The sequence below is a fragment of the Cyprinus carpio genome, chromosome B19, assembly GCF_018340385.1.
Source record: "Cyprinus carpio isolate SPL01 chromosome B19, ASM1834038v1, whole genome shotgun sequence".
Classification (NCBI taxonomy): Eukaryota; Metazoa; Chordata; class Actinopteri; order Cypriniformes; family Cyprinidae; genus Cyprinus; species Cyprinus carpio.
The window spans coordinates 26,407,422-26,419,915 of record NC_056615.1 but is presented as its reverse complement, the minus strand read 5'-3'; the positions used below and the strand labels follow the sequence as shown (position 1 = coordinate 26,419,915).

General features: G+C 38.5%; 2 protein-coding genes across 3 annotated transcripts in view; one reads left to right on the top strand and one right to left on the bottom strand.

The window, feature by feature from the left end:
- Positions 1-2,005, bottom strand: part of zgc:63863 (uncharacterized protein LOC393372 homolog) — a 30,013-nt gene extending 28,008 nt beyond the window's left edge. For both annotated transcript variants that reach the window (XM_042745173.1, XM_042745174.1), the window contains exons 1-3: positions 1,763-2,005; positions 677-862; positions 506-586 (exon numbers count right to left, since the gene is read on the bottom strand). In XM_042745173.1, the coding sequence (XP_042601107.1) occupies positions 506-586; positions 677-862; positions 1,763-1,826 (331 nt within the window). In that variant the 5' untranslated portion in view covers positions 1,827-2,005. The remainder of the gene's footprint in view (positions 1-505; positions 587-676; positions 863-1,762) is intronic.
- Positions 2,006-9,918: 7,913 nt separating this feature from the next.
- Positions 9,919-11,968, top strand: LOC109075605. Its single transcript, XM_042746007.1, has 3 exons — positions 9,919-10,769; positions 11,333-11,514; positions 11,657-11,968. Exons 1-3 carry the CDS (start codon positions 10,397-10,399, stop codon positions 11,966-11,968), a joined length of 867 nt encoding a protein of 288 aa, XP_042601941.1. The 5' UTR covers positions 9,919-10,396.
- The last annotated feature ends 526 nt before the right edge of the window (positions 11,969-12,494 follow it).

Genomic DNA, 12,494 nt, shown 5'->3' with positions numbered 1-12,494 from the left:
ATATTTCAGATATTTACTGAAATAACTCACTAATCCCTAATCAATCAAATAATCAAAATGTATACAAATAATATATATCAAATCCAATTTTTCACATTTAAGATGTCAAATTCTATGGCATACTGGACATCAAAATTGACAAAATTTATTAGAAATATTTGCACTCTAACTGTTTTATTCTACTGATAATATAATTCATATTTTTGTTATCCAGGTTATTAAAATATTATTGAAAAAAGTAAATGGAAGAAATTATTGACTTAAAATTGTTTGGCCTATTTTATTTAATTAATTTATTATTATTATTCGATTTTAAAAACCTCACACAAATGACAATAAAAAAAGTTTTCACATTTTGGATGTCAGATTTTATGGCATACTGGACATTAACATTTATAAAGGCTGACAGTCCTGACTGGAAGTATGTCTCAAAACAGTCCAGAGTGACTGGATCAAATCATGTGATGGTGTGTCATGTTCTTTGACTCATTTATCAGATACTGACCTTTTGGGAAGCGTCGCATTGATCTCCTGACATCGAGCACCACCTGTCTGTAGTCTCTGTGGTCTTCTCTGACATCTTTGGCTTAAATGCAGGAAATAAGAAAAAAGTTAAAATAAAAAAAAACACTGAAATTTTTTGTGGTACGTTCCACATGCACAAACACACACTTACAGGGTTTGGCAGGCAGATTGTACACATTGATACTGAGGAGTTTGGGCCAAACTTTTCTTCTAATGTCATCCGTCAGCAAACCGCCTTCGCTCAGAGCCGCCCGCCGCAGGGTCTCGATGTCCACGGGGTCGCTGTTCAGGGCCTGATGGATGTCCAGGAGCTTCTGTTTCTTCCAGGGCAACTGTTCTGCAGAAAAAGTACAAAATGTCTGAGGCAGGAAGCAAAATTAACACTCAACATGCAGCAAAATAAATGCCCAATTGGCTGTGAACTTTCTTGGAAGCTGAGCATTGTACGGCTTAAATCAGTGCTCAGAGGAATCACTATCTGTTAACTACTATGTTAAAACTAATTCATTTAAATTTAATCTTTATTTGTGCTTTTTTATTTACCTGTATGTTAGCACCTTACAGTGTTAATGTTCAAACTGTGTATGTACAATCTTAAAGTGGCTGACAACAATAAATAATTCCTATTAGGAATAAAACGGCCTCGTTTTTGAACCGCGCAGAGCTGTAGCTGAATACTTAGGCCTACTACGCTACTGTATTTTAATGTTGGTCATTATGGTGGTACATGGAGTCCCAAATATTTTCTGAAGCGGTACTTATAGTATAAAAAGTTTGAGAACCACTGGCTTACAATAAATCCCAGTGCAGGAATAAACATCATGGCCAGAGCTTCATGTACAGATATAATTAAGTGGTTAAGCCAACAAAACTAAATATGAGGAAGAAAATCATGATGACACATGAGCAGCACAATAACCTACAGTAACAGCGTAAGATCTCTTGATTATTTGAATCATGAATTAATGAAAATGATAGCCCACTAGCTAGACATCATTATAAATGTCTCACTCATTCATTGACATCATAAGAGATCTCTCACAGTTTCAGTGAAATCATAACAGACCCGTCAATCATTCGCTGTCAACATAATGGATCTCCTTACACACTCAGTGACAGAATAATTCTCTCATATACACATTAAATGGGTTTCTTATGGATCTAACACTGACTTAGAGACATCATAATGAATCTCACACATATATTCAGGCAATTTAAACCGGACCGGAACCGGTACCTTCATGTTTCCTGACAGACGCTTGCGATCCGCTCGCCGGCAGTCGCTTCCTCGCTTTTTTCATCTCTTGACGCGACTCACAGTCATGAGGATATCAAATACATACTTTTCTGATGATTATAAGATAGTTTTAATTTAAAACTGACAGTAAAAACGAAAGGAAAGTGACGGTTATTATTCTCCTCAGATCGGCGTCGACTCAAACGCCGGTGAGTCACTCAACCAACCTTGGCTGCTGTCAACGTCTCTCCTGATTGGTTTAAAGACACCGAGAGCCCGCGCCGCCGCCCTCGAGGCACAGACTAAATACTTGGGGTTTCAGGTCTGACGACATCACGCAGGCGTGGTTTGATCGCAAGGTCAAGGAGCATGCGCAGTTTACACGCTCCGTGTGAAGCCCGCGAAGCGGCGATGATGTCGTTGGTATTCTAAGGTTTTTTAATTTTCTCTCATTTCAAATATGACTGATCTGCCATCTGATGTTAAATGTTAAAAACGGCGAAAAGAGTACTTTTAATGAGTGAAAGTACAAGTTTGACTCAGGTTTTGTGTGTGTTTGGGTTTTTGATTACAATCTTAAAATATTTGATTTGTAATTCCTAAAACAGTCATGTGAAATGAGCTAAAGTGAACTTAAAAAGTGCAAGAAGGCAATGAATAACATCAGAGTTTTAAGGTGGGGAAAAGAACAAATAAGGTCAGGTTAAATCACCTGAGATGATGAGTTGGACAGTTCCTCCATTGATTGCACGATGGTCACTAATCTATGCCCGCCACCAGCAGGAAGGTCACCACGATGTCCTATGATATCCCTGATAAGTAGTGCATGCCTGTGAGGATTGATCCTGCCTCAAAACAGCCAGAATGATGTCGATCAGCTGCTCCTGGAGAACCTCGCGCTTCATCCACACGGCATGCCTGAGAACAATGACATCACCATAAAAACCAAACGCATTACTAAAAAAAGCACTGGTCGCTGGAATGAATTATTCCATGTACAGTAGGATCAAACACACTCGGCAGACATAATGACGTGTAAAAGTCTCCGGGATTATTGCAGCTTCAAACCTCAACTTTCCAAACATCACATGAGAAGCTCAAGGTGTTTGTGTTGGGATAGATAACACACAATCAATGCACTGTTCTGAATTCACAGAGGAAGAATGTCACCAAAGGACACTGGAAAGAGTGGTGATTATACAAGCAAACATTAATATGAAGAAGAATATTGAGATGTTCTCTGTGAAGTTTCCCAAAATGTGTGGACCAAAGTGAAAATATGGGGATAAAAAAACAAAAACAAAAATAAATAAATTAAAAAAATCATTTAAAACCTGGAAATAAAGAACATTTTAGGGTTTTAAAGCAGTTGCAGTTACAAAAAAAAAAAAAAAAAAGGTTTAAAAAAAAAATTCTTAAGCATGTATCTCTAAAATCTTATATAACTGCAAATATTTATATCAAGAGGGATATCTGGGTATTCAAAGGTCAGGAGGTCAAATGTCTACATTAATTTAACTCTGGAAATATAGAACATTTTAGGGTTAAAAAAACAAAATGAAAGAAAAATACAATAAAATTAATAATAAAAAAAAAAAAATATATATATATATATATATATATATAATATATTTATATTTATATATATATATATATATATTATATATATATATATATATATCATATATATACTATATATATATCTATAGACACACACACACATACAATGTACTATAAATATCTTATTTCTTACAACTTTTTGAATTGCTTTGTTGCATTCCAGTTTTTAATTTTAAGTTTGGTTTGGATAAAGTGTCTGCTAAATGAATGAATGTATCCTGTAAATATTTTTCAGATATTTACTGAAATAACTCACTAATCCCTAATTCAATCAAATAATCAAAATGTATACAAAATATAGATATCAAATCCAATTTTTCACATTTAAGATGTCAAATTCTATGGCATACTGGACATCAAAATTGACAAAATTTATTAGAAATATTTGCACTCTAACTGTTTTATTCTACTGATAATATAATTCATATTTTTGTTATCCAGGTTATTAAATATTATTGAAAAAAAGTTAAATGGAAGAATTATTGACTTAAAATTGTTTGGCCTATTTTATTTAATTAATTTTTATTATATTCGATTTTAAAAACCTCACACAAATGACAATAAAAAAAGTTTTCACATTTTTGGATGTCAGATTTTTATGGCATACTGGACATTAACACTTACAAATCCTGAAACTCCTGACTGCAAGTATGTCTCAAAACAGTCCAGAGTGACTGGATCAAATCATGTGATGGTGTGTCATATTCTTTGACTCATTTATCAGATACTGACCTTTCGGGAAACGCCGCATTGATCTCCTGACATCGAGCACCACCTGTCTGTAGTCTTTGTGGTCTTCTCTGACATCTTTGGCTTTAAATGAGGAAAATAAGAAAAAAAAGGTTTAAAAAAAAAAAAAAAAACTGACATTTTTTGTGGTACGTTCCACATGCACAAACACACACTTACAGGGTTTGGCAGGCAGATTGTACACGTTGATACTAAGGAGTTTGGGCCAAACTTTTCTTCTGATGTCATCCGTCAGCAAACCGCCTTCGCTCACAGCCGCCCGCCGCAGGGTCTCGATGTCCACGGGGTCGCTGTTCAGGGCCTGATGGATGTCCAGGAGCTTCTGTTTCTTCCAGGGCAATTGTTCTGCAGATAAAATACAAACGTAGGAAGCAAAATTAACATTAAACATACAGCAAAGTAAATGCCCAGATGGCTGTAAACGTTCTTGGAAGCTGAGCATTGTACGGCTTAAATCAGTGCTCAGAGGAATCACTATCTGTTAACTACTATGTTAAAACTAATTCATTTAAATTTAATCTTTATTTGTGCTTTTTATTTACCTGTATGTTAGCACCTTACAGTGTTAATGTTCAAACTGTGTATGTACAATCTTAAAGTGGCTGACAACAATAAATAATTCCTATTAGGAATAAAACGGCCTCGTTTTGAAAACCGCGCAAGAGCTGTAGCTGAATACTTAGGCCTTACTACGCTACTGTATTTTTAATGTTGGTCATTATGGTGGTACATGGAGTCCCAAATATTTTCTGAAGCGGTACTTATAGTATAAAAAGTTTGAGAACCACTGGCTTACAATAAATCCCAGTGCAGGAATAAACATCATGGCCAGAGCTTCATGTACAGATATAATTAAGTGGTTAAGCCAACAAAACTAAATATGAGGAAGAAAATCATGATGACACATGAGCAGCACAATAACCTACAGTAACAGCGTAAGATCTCTTGATTATTTGAATCATGAATTAATGAAAATGATAGCCCACTAGCTAGACATCATTATAAATGTGTCTCACTCATTCATTGACATCATAAGAGATCTCTCACAGTTTTTGTGCGTGAAATCATAACAGACCCAGTTCAATCGTGTGTTTGGTGACTCCTTTTGGTTTTTGCGTTTGGTGCTTGGTGGTGGACTCAGGTTTTCAGGGTGGACTCAGGTTTTGCGTGTGCTTGGTGACTCAGACATTTGCGTTTTTTGCGTGTGCTTGGTGTTTGTTTCAGGTTTTGCGTGTGCTTTGTGACTTAGAGGTTTTCATAATTGACTCAGGTTTGCGTGTGTTTGGTGACACAGGTGTTTTTCAGTGTGCTTGGTGAAACAGGTTTTGCGTGTGCTTGGTGACTCAGGTTTTGCGTGTGTTTTGGTGACTCAGGTTTTGCGTGTGATCTCGGTTTTGCGTGTGCAGTGGTGTCTCAGGTTTTGTGCGTGTGCTTGGTGTCTCAGGTTTTGCGTGTGTTGTGTGTTTGGTGTCTCAGGTTTTGCGTGTGTTTGGTGACTGTTTTTTGCGTGTCAGGTTTTGCGTGATGCTTTGGTGACTCAGGTTTTTTGCGTGTGACAGTAAAAACGAAAGGTTTTGACGTGGTTTGGTGTTGTCTCAGGTTTTGCGTGACTTGGTGACTCAGGAGTCATGCGTGTGACTCAGGTTTTGCTGGTGACTCAGGTTTTGCGTGTGCTTGGTGTTGCGTGACTCAGGTTTGCGTGCGTTGTGCCCTTGGTGTCTCAGGTTTTGCGTGTGCTTGGTGTCTCAGGTTTTGCGTGTGTTTGGTGACTCAGGTTTTGCGTGTGTTTTTGTTTGGTGTGTTTGGTCAGGTTTTGCGTGTGTTTGGTGTTACAGGTTTTGCGTGTGTTTTGGTGACTCAGGTTTTGCGTGTGTTTGGTGTCTCAGGTTTTTGCGTGTGCTTGGTGACTCAGGTTTTGCGTGTGCTTGGTGACTCAGGGTTTGCGTGGGTGTCTCAGGTTTTAAAAAAAACGTGACTCAGGTTTTGCGTGTGTTTGGTGACTCAGGTTTTGCGTGTGTTTGGTGACTCAGGTTTTGCTCAGTTGTGTTTGTTGACTCAGGTTTTGCGTGTGTTTGGTGACTCAGGTTTTGCGTGTGTTTGGTGACTCAGGTTTTGCGTGTGCTTGGTGACTCAGGTTTTGCGTGTGTTTGGTGACTCAGGTTTTGCGTGTGTTTGGTGACTCAGGTTTTGGGTGACTCAGGTTTTGCGTGTGTTTGGTGACTCAGGTTTTGCGTGTGCTTGGTGACTCAGGTTTTGCGTGTGCTTGGTGACTCAGGTTTTGCGTGTGTTTGGTGTCTCAGGTTTTGCGTGTGTTTGGTGTCTCAGGTTTTGCGTGTGCTTGGTGACTCAGGTTTTGCGTGTGTTGTGTGTTTGGTGTCTCAGGTTTTGCGTGTGTTTGGTGACTCAGGTTTTGCGTGTGCTTGGTGACTCAGGTTTTGCGTGTGTTTGGTGACTCAGGTTTTGCGTGTGCTTGGTGACTCAGGTTTTGCGTGTGTTTGGTGACTCAGGTTTTGCGTGTGCTTGGTGACTCAGGTTTTGCGTGTGTTTGGTGACTCAGGTTTTGCGTGTGTTTGGTGACTCAGGTTTTGCGTGTGTTTGGTGACTCAGGTTTTGCGTGTGTTTGGTGACTCAGGTTTTGCGTGTGTTTGGTGTCTCTCAGGTTTTGCTTGTGCTTGGTGACTCAGGTTTTGCGTGTGTTTGGTGTCTCAGGTTTTGCGTGTGTTGTGTGTTTGGTGTCTCAGGTTTTGCGTGTGTTTGGTGTCTCAGGTTTTGCGTGTGTTTGGTGACTCAGGTTTTTGCGTTGGTGACTCGTGTGTTTGGTGACTCAGGTTTTGCGTGTGCTTGGTGACTCAGGTTTTGCGTGTGCTTGGTGACTCAGGTTTTGCGTGTGCTTGGTGTCTCAGGTTTTGCGTGTGCTTGGTGACTCAGGTTTTGCGTGTGCTTGGTGACTCAGGTTTTGGCGTGTGCTTGGTGACTCAGGTTTTGCGTGTGTTTTTTGGTGACTCAGGTTTTGCGTGTGCTTGGTGACTCAGGTTTTGCGTGTGTTTGGTGACTCAGGTTTTGCGTGTGCTTGGGTGTCTCAGGTTTTGCGTGTGTTTGGTGACTCAGGTTTTGCGTGTGCTTGGTGACTCAGGTTTGGTGCGTGTGCTTGGTGACTCAGGTTTTGCGTGTGTTTGCGTTTGGTGACTCAGGTTTTGCGTGTGTGCGTGGTGGTGTGCTTGGTGACTCAGGTTTTGCGTGTGTTTTGGTGTGACTCAGGTTTTGCGTGTGCTTGGTGACTCAGGTTTTGCGTGTGTTTGGTGACTCAGTTTTTGCGTGTGCTTGGTGACTCAGGTTTTGCGTGTGTGTGTGCTGCTTGGTGACTCAGGTTTTGCGTGTGCTTGGTGACTCAGGTTTTTCTCATTCATTGTGACTCAGGTTTTGCGTGTGCTTGGTGACTCAGGTTTTGCGTGCGTGTGGTTTTCGTGTGTTTGGTGTCTCAGGTTTTGCGTGTGCTTGGTGACTCAGGTTTTGCGTGTGCTTGGTGACTCAGGTTTTGCGTGTGCTTGGTGACTCAGGTTTTGCGTGTGTTTGGTGACTCAGGTTTTGCGTGTGCTTGGTGTCTCAGGTTTTGCGTGTGTTGTGTGTTTGGTGTCTCAGGTTTTGTTTGGCGTGTGCTGGTGACTCAGGTTTTGCGTGTGTTTGGTGACTCAGGTTTTGCGTGTGCTTGGTGACTCAGGTTTTGCGTGTGTTTGGTGACTCAGGTTTTGCGTGTGCTTGGTGTCTCCGGTTTTGGTGACTTTGGTGACTCAGGTTTTGCGTGTGTTTGGTGACTCAGGTTTTGCGTGTGCTTGGTGTCTCAGGTTTTGCGTGTGCTTGGTGACTCAGGTTTTGCGTGTGTTTGGTGACTCAGGTTTTGCGTGTGTTTGGTGACTCAGGTTTTGCGTGTGCTTGGTGACTCAGGTTTTGCGTGTGCTTGGTGACTCAGGTTTTGCGTGTGTTTGGTGACTCAGGTTTTGCGTGTGTCTTTGGTGACTCAGGTTTTGCGTGTGTTTGGTGTCTCATGTGTTTGGTGTCTCAGTGGTGTTTTTGCGTGTGTGTGCTTGGTTTTGCGTGTGTTGTGTGTGCTTGGTGTCTCAGGTTTTGCGTGTGCTTGGTGTCTCAGGTTTTGCGTGTGCTTGGTGTCTCAGGTTTTGCGTGTGCTTGGTGACTCAGGTTTTGCGTGTGCTTGGTGTCTCAGGTTTTGCGTGTGCTTGGTGTCTCATTTATTGTGTTTATCAATAGACCTTTTATAAATTATGAAATATTGAAGAATCACCTGAAGAGCATATATGTGATATACTTGATATTTACAGGGTATGCTGTGACATCTTTTTTCACATTGAGTTATTAATATGAGTATGTATTTTTTTTAGGTCTTCTTTGTACATTATGACAGACCAGACCAAAACTACTCTAGGTGAGCCCAGAACACTATGAAATCAAGTTCAGTTTCAGTTCAGAATCAATATCAAAATTATATTAAAAAGCATAATTTATATATTAAAATAATATAATGTTATTTATATATTATATTATTTATTTATTTATTTATTTTTTTGCAAAGATTGGCTCCCAGCTTGTTTTAAAGTCCTGAAAATTTCAAGAACCCATGTATCTGGCTTCATCACCAACAAAGCTGACCTCAGCACTGTACTAGAATGCCACAAGAGAGAAACACTGACATCATTTGTTGCTTGGTAAGATTACTCTGTTTTGGTTGCTTTTTACAGAACTGAAGATTATTACTAAAATGTCTTATCTTTAAGTGTTTGCTTTTTACTGTAGGTCTGATGATAAAAGAAAGAAAGAACAGGGGCCACATCGTCTGGTTTGGCAGGTGGAAGATTTGTCTGAGAATGTTCCTCTTGCTGTTACGAACAGAGTAATTCATTGTTGTCAGCATGGCAATCCACGAAATAATTGCAAAAATCTGGAGGTAGGATTCAGGATATGTTTTTGTTGTTGTTGTTGTTTTTAAATGGATTAACTAATGCACATTTTACAAAGGCATACTTTTCTCTGAACTTTTTTTTCTCCATATATTTCAGCTCTCTACAGAGCATGAGCATGTATACTCTGGCAAAAGGAAAAGAATGTACATACAAACGACCAAAAAAGTTGGGTGCACAGCCAAACTTTTTATTAGGTACATTAGAAGGTGGGCTACATTGATTCTGTACAATAATGTTGGAAAACGTAATTATTTGAATGCCCAAATTGCATTACTATAAAAAATTATTTAAAACACATGGTTAACATGAGGGTTTTGAAAAATATATATTTTAATGCCAAGGTTCCCAAATATGGTGATCCACTTACAAGGAACCCCTTACCTAAATTACAAATAAATACATGCATACATACATAAAATACAGAACCGTCTTTATAAGAGCAAGAAAATATTGTAAGGTAAATTTGTAAGGTTGAATAATTGTCATTTATATTGACTAAAGACTTCTATATCGTATTAAAAAAAAAAAAATTACCTATTGATAGATTTAACCTAGTAACCTAAAGAAAAAATTATTTTGATTCAATTCAGATTTATTTTTATAGCATAATAAATATAATTTCAAAGTGGTTTTACTGAGAAAACTCCCTTATAAAATACAATATACCATTAGGATTTTTTTTCTGTTTAGCAGCTGTTTCAATGTATTATATTCTTACATATTTGAACTTTTTCCAGATTCGATAAATTCAGTGTTGAAAAAGGAGCTTTAAAGAAGAGGAAACAAATCATCATGGACACTCTCTCAAACCGCTCTACAGAAAAATGAAGCAGAGTCATCTGAAATAATTCACATCAGCTTACCACTTGAGACAGCCCACCAGCACCACAAGATTTCAGAAGAAAGCGGATACACAAGAAATATCCACCCTCTTGTGAAGAAGAAAATTCAAGAGTATGTATCTCTATGAATTACATCTGTGCCTTTCCTTAAGAAAGTTCTTCGACAGTTTGTGAACACTGAACTCTCGCCTTCAGATTGTGTCACCCCAAAGTCACATGATCAGTGCTACTTTCCAGCTAGCCATACCATTCAAAATCATGTGCATTTGGCTTTAGTAGCAGGAAAGTACTCTGGTCTTGATCAGCTTAATTTGGAAATAAAGCTGAAGAAATGGAAAGAAGATGATCCTACTGCACATTTTTTTTTCAGAAAATGCTCAGAGGCCCAAATCATAGACATTAAAACATCATCCCAAGATGGTGATTGTGTCAGTGAAGATAAGCCTACCATGCTGAACACATTTTTATTTGTACATCAGTCCCAAGAACAGCAGAGACTTCTGAAACGATACGGAGACATGGTTCTCCTGGATGCCACATACAGAACAACAAAATATGCCTTGCCACTTTTTTTAGTAGTTGTCAGGACAAATGTTGGCTACAAACCTGTTGCAGAGTTCATCTGTGAAAATGAGTCCATAATTGCAATCTCTGAGGCCTTGTCCTTGATAAAAAAATGGAATGATGCCTGGAATCCAAAATATTTCATGACTGATTACTGCGAACAAGAATACCAGGCACTTCAATTGGTCTTCCCACATGCTCACAAATACCTGTGTGCTTTCCATCGCGAGCAAGCCTGGATTCGCTGGACAAGGGAAAGTAAGAATAGTTTTTAATATTTATGTGGTGATGGACTAGAAATGTCTAGATTTTAGAGTTCTTTAAATCTTTCTTTATGTTTATGATTGATTATAAGAGTCAAATCAGTGTATCATTCAAGGTTACAATTGCTGGTGCCACAGTTAAACCAATTGTTTTTACAGTATTGTATTTGAACTTTTTAATGTTACTTAATTTATGCATTTACTATGCATTTTCTGTGGTGGTTGAGCATTTTAACTAATCACAATTTGCCCCACTGAAATTTCAGCAATCAATATTAAACACTATTAAAATAATAAGGGAAATTATCCATTATATTTGTCATAATCATGCTTTATCCTGCCTTAAAACAGATTGTTTTTTATTTCTTCTTTTCCTACATCTCCAGCTGCCTTAAGAGTAATAACTTTGCTGTTTACAAAATGTTTATTAATGGAGAAATAGTGATGTTGTGTAAAAAGTCATTTTTACAGGCCAAATGCTAGAGATTACATGTGCATTAAATATGAGTAGTATTAACATTTTAAAAAGTAATAGTCATTTTGATGTAACTTTTGCAGGCAAAAACCATCTCTCTGATCAGGATCGCAGTGAACTTCTTGGCCTCCTTCGTAGTGTAGCATCTGCACATGATAGAGAAACATGTGAGGCAGACATAAGTAAGCTCAGGGACAGTGTCTTGTATAAAACTAACACAGCAGTTCGAAACTATGTTGAGAAAAGGTGGCTCGTGATTAAAGAGGTAGGGGTTACAGCAGTGTCCATGAAAATTTTATATTGTCACAGTGGGGGTTATGCATTTATGTACACTGACAGTAAAGGGAGGTTATAAAGACATTTTTCAATTTGAATTAGTGTAAAAAAAAATTCTTGTTTATTTTCAGAGGTGGTGCAGAGGATTCTCCCCAAATGGATTTAATGTTTCCGTAAACACAAACAATGGCATTGAAGCAATGAACAACTCTTTGAAGAGCTTTTACCTGAAGATTTCGGGTACTAAAACAGTATCATCTTTAGTTGAAATGATAATTACTGAATTCATACCTGAGCAGCTCCTCTCATACGCTAAACTTAATTACACATACAGCAGTGAACACAAGGTCTACAGTGGAAATAATTCACATCAGCTTAACCACTTGAGACAGCCCCCACCACGCACCACAAGATTTCAGCAGAAAGCGGATACACAAAAATAATCCACCCTCTTGTGAAGAAGAAAATTCAAGAGTATGTATCTCTAGGAATTACATCTGTGCCTTTCCTTAAGAAAGTTCTTTCGACAGTTTTGTGAACACTGAACTCTCGCCCTTCAGATTGTGTCACACCCAAAGTCACCTGATCAGTGCTACTTTCCAGATAGCCATACCATTCAAAATCATGTGCATTTGGCTTTAGTAGCAGGAAAGTACTCTGCGTCTTGAATCAGCTTAATTTGGAAATAAAGCTGACAGAAATGGAAAGAAGATCATCCTAAAGAAAATGCTCAGAGGCCCAAATCATAGACATTAAAACATCATCCCCAAGATGGTGATTGTGTCAGTGAAGATAAGCCTACCATGCTGAACACATTTTTATTTGTACATCAGTCCCAAGAACAGCAGAGACTTCTGAAACGATACGGAGACATGGTTCTCCTGGATGCCACATACAGAACAACAAAATATGCCTTGCCACTTTTTTAGTTAGGTGTCAGGACAAATGTTGGCTACAAACCTGTTGCAG

Bases quoted from the DNA above. Each gene is read 5' to 3' on its own strand.
- LOC109075605 (XM_042746007.1), top strand. From the start codon at position 10,397: ATGCTGAACACATTTTTATTTGTACATCAGTCCCAAGAACAGCAGAGA. The intron at 10,770-11,332 runs GTAAGAATAGTT...TAACTTTTGCAG, and splicing joins GATTCGCTGGACAAGGGAAA to GCAAAAACCATCTCTCTGAT. The intron at 11,515-11,656 runs GTAGGGGTTACA...GTTTATTTTCAG, and splicing joins GGTGGCTCGTGATTAAAGAG to AGGTGGTGCAGAGGATTCTC.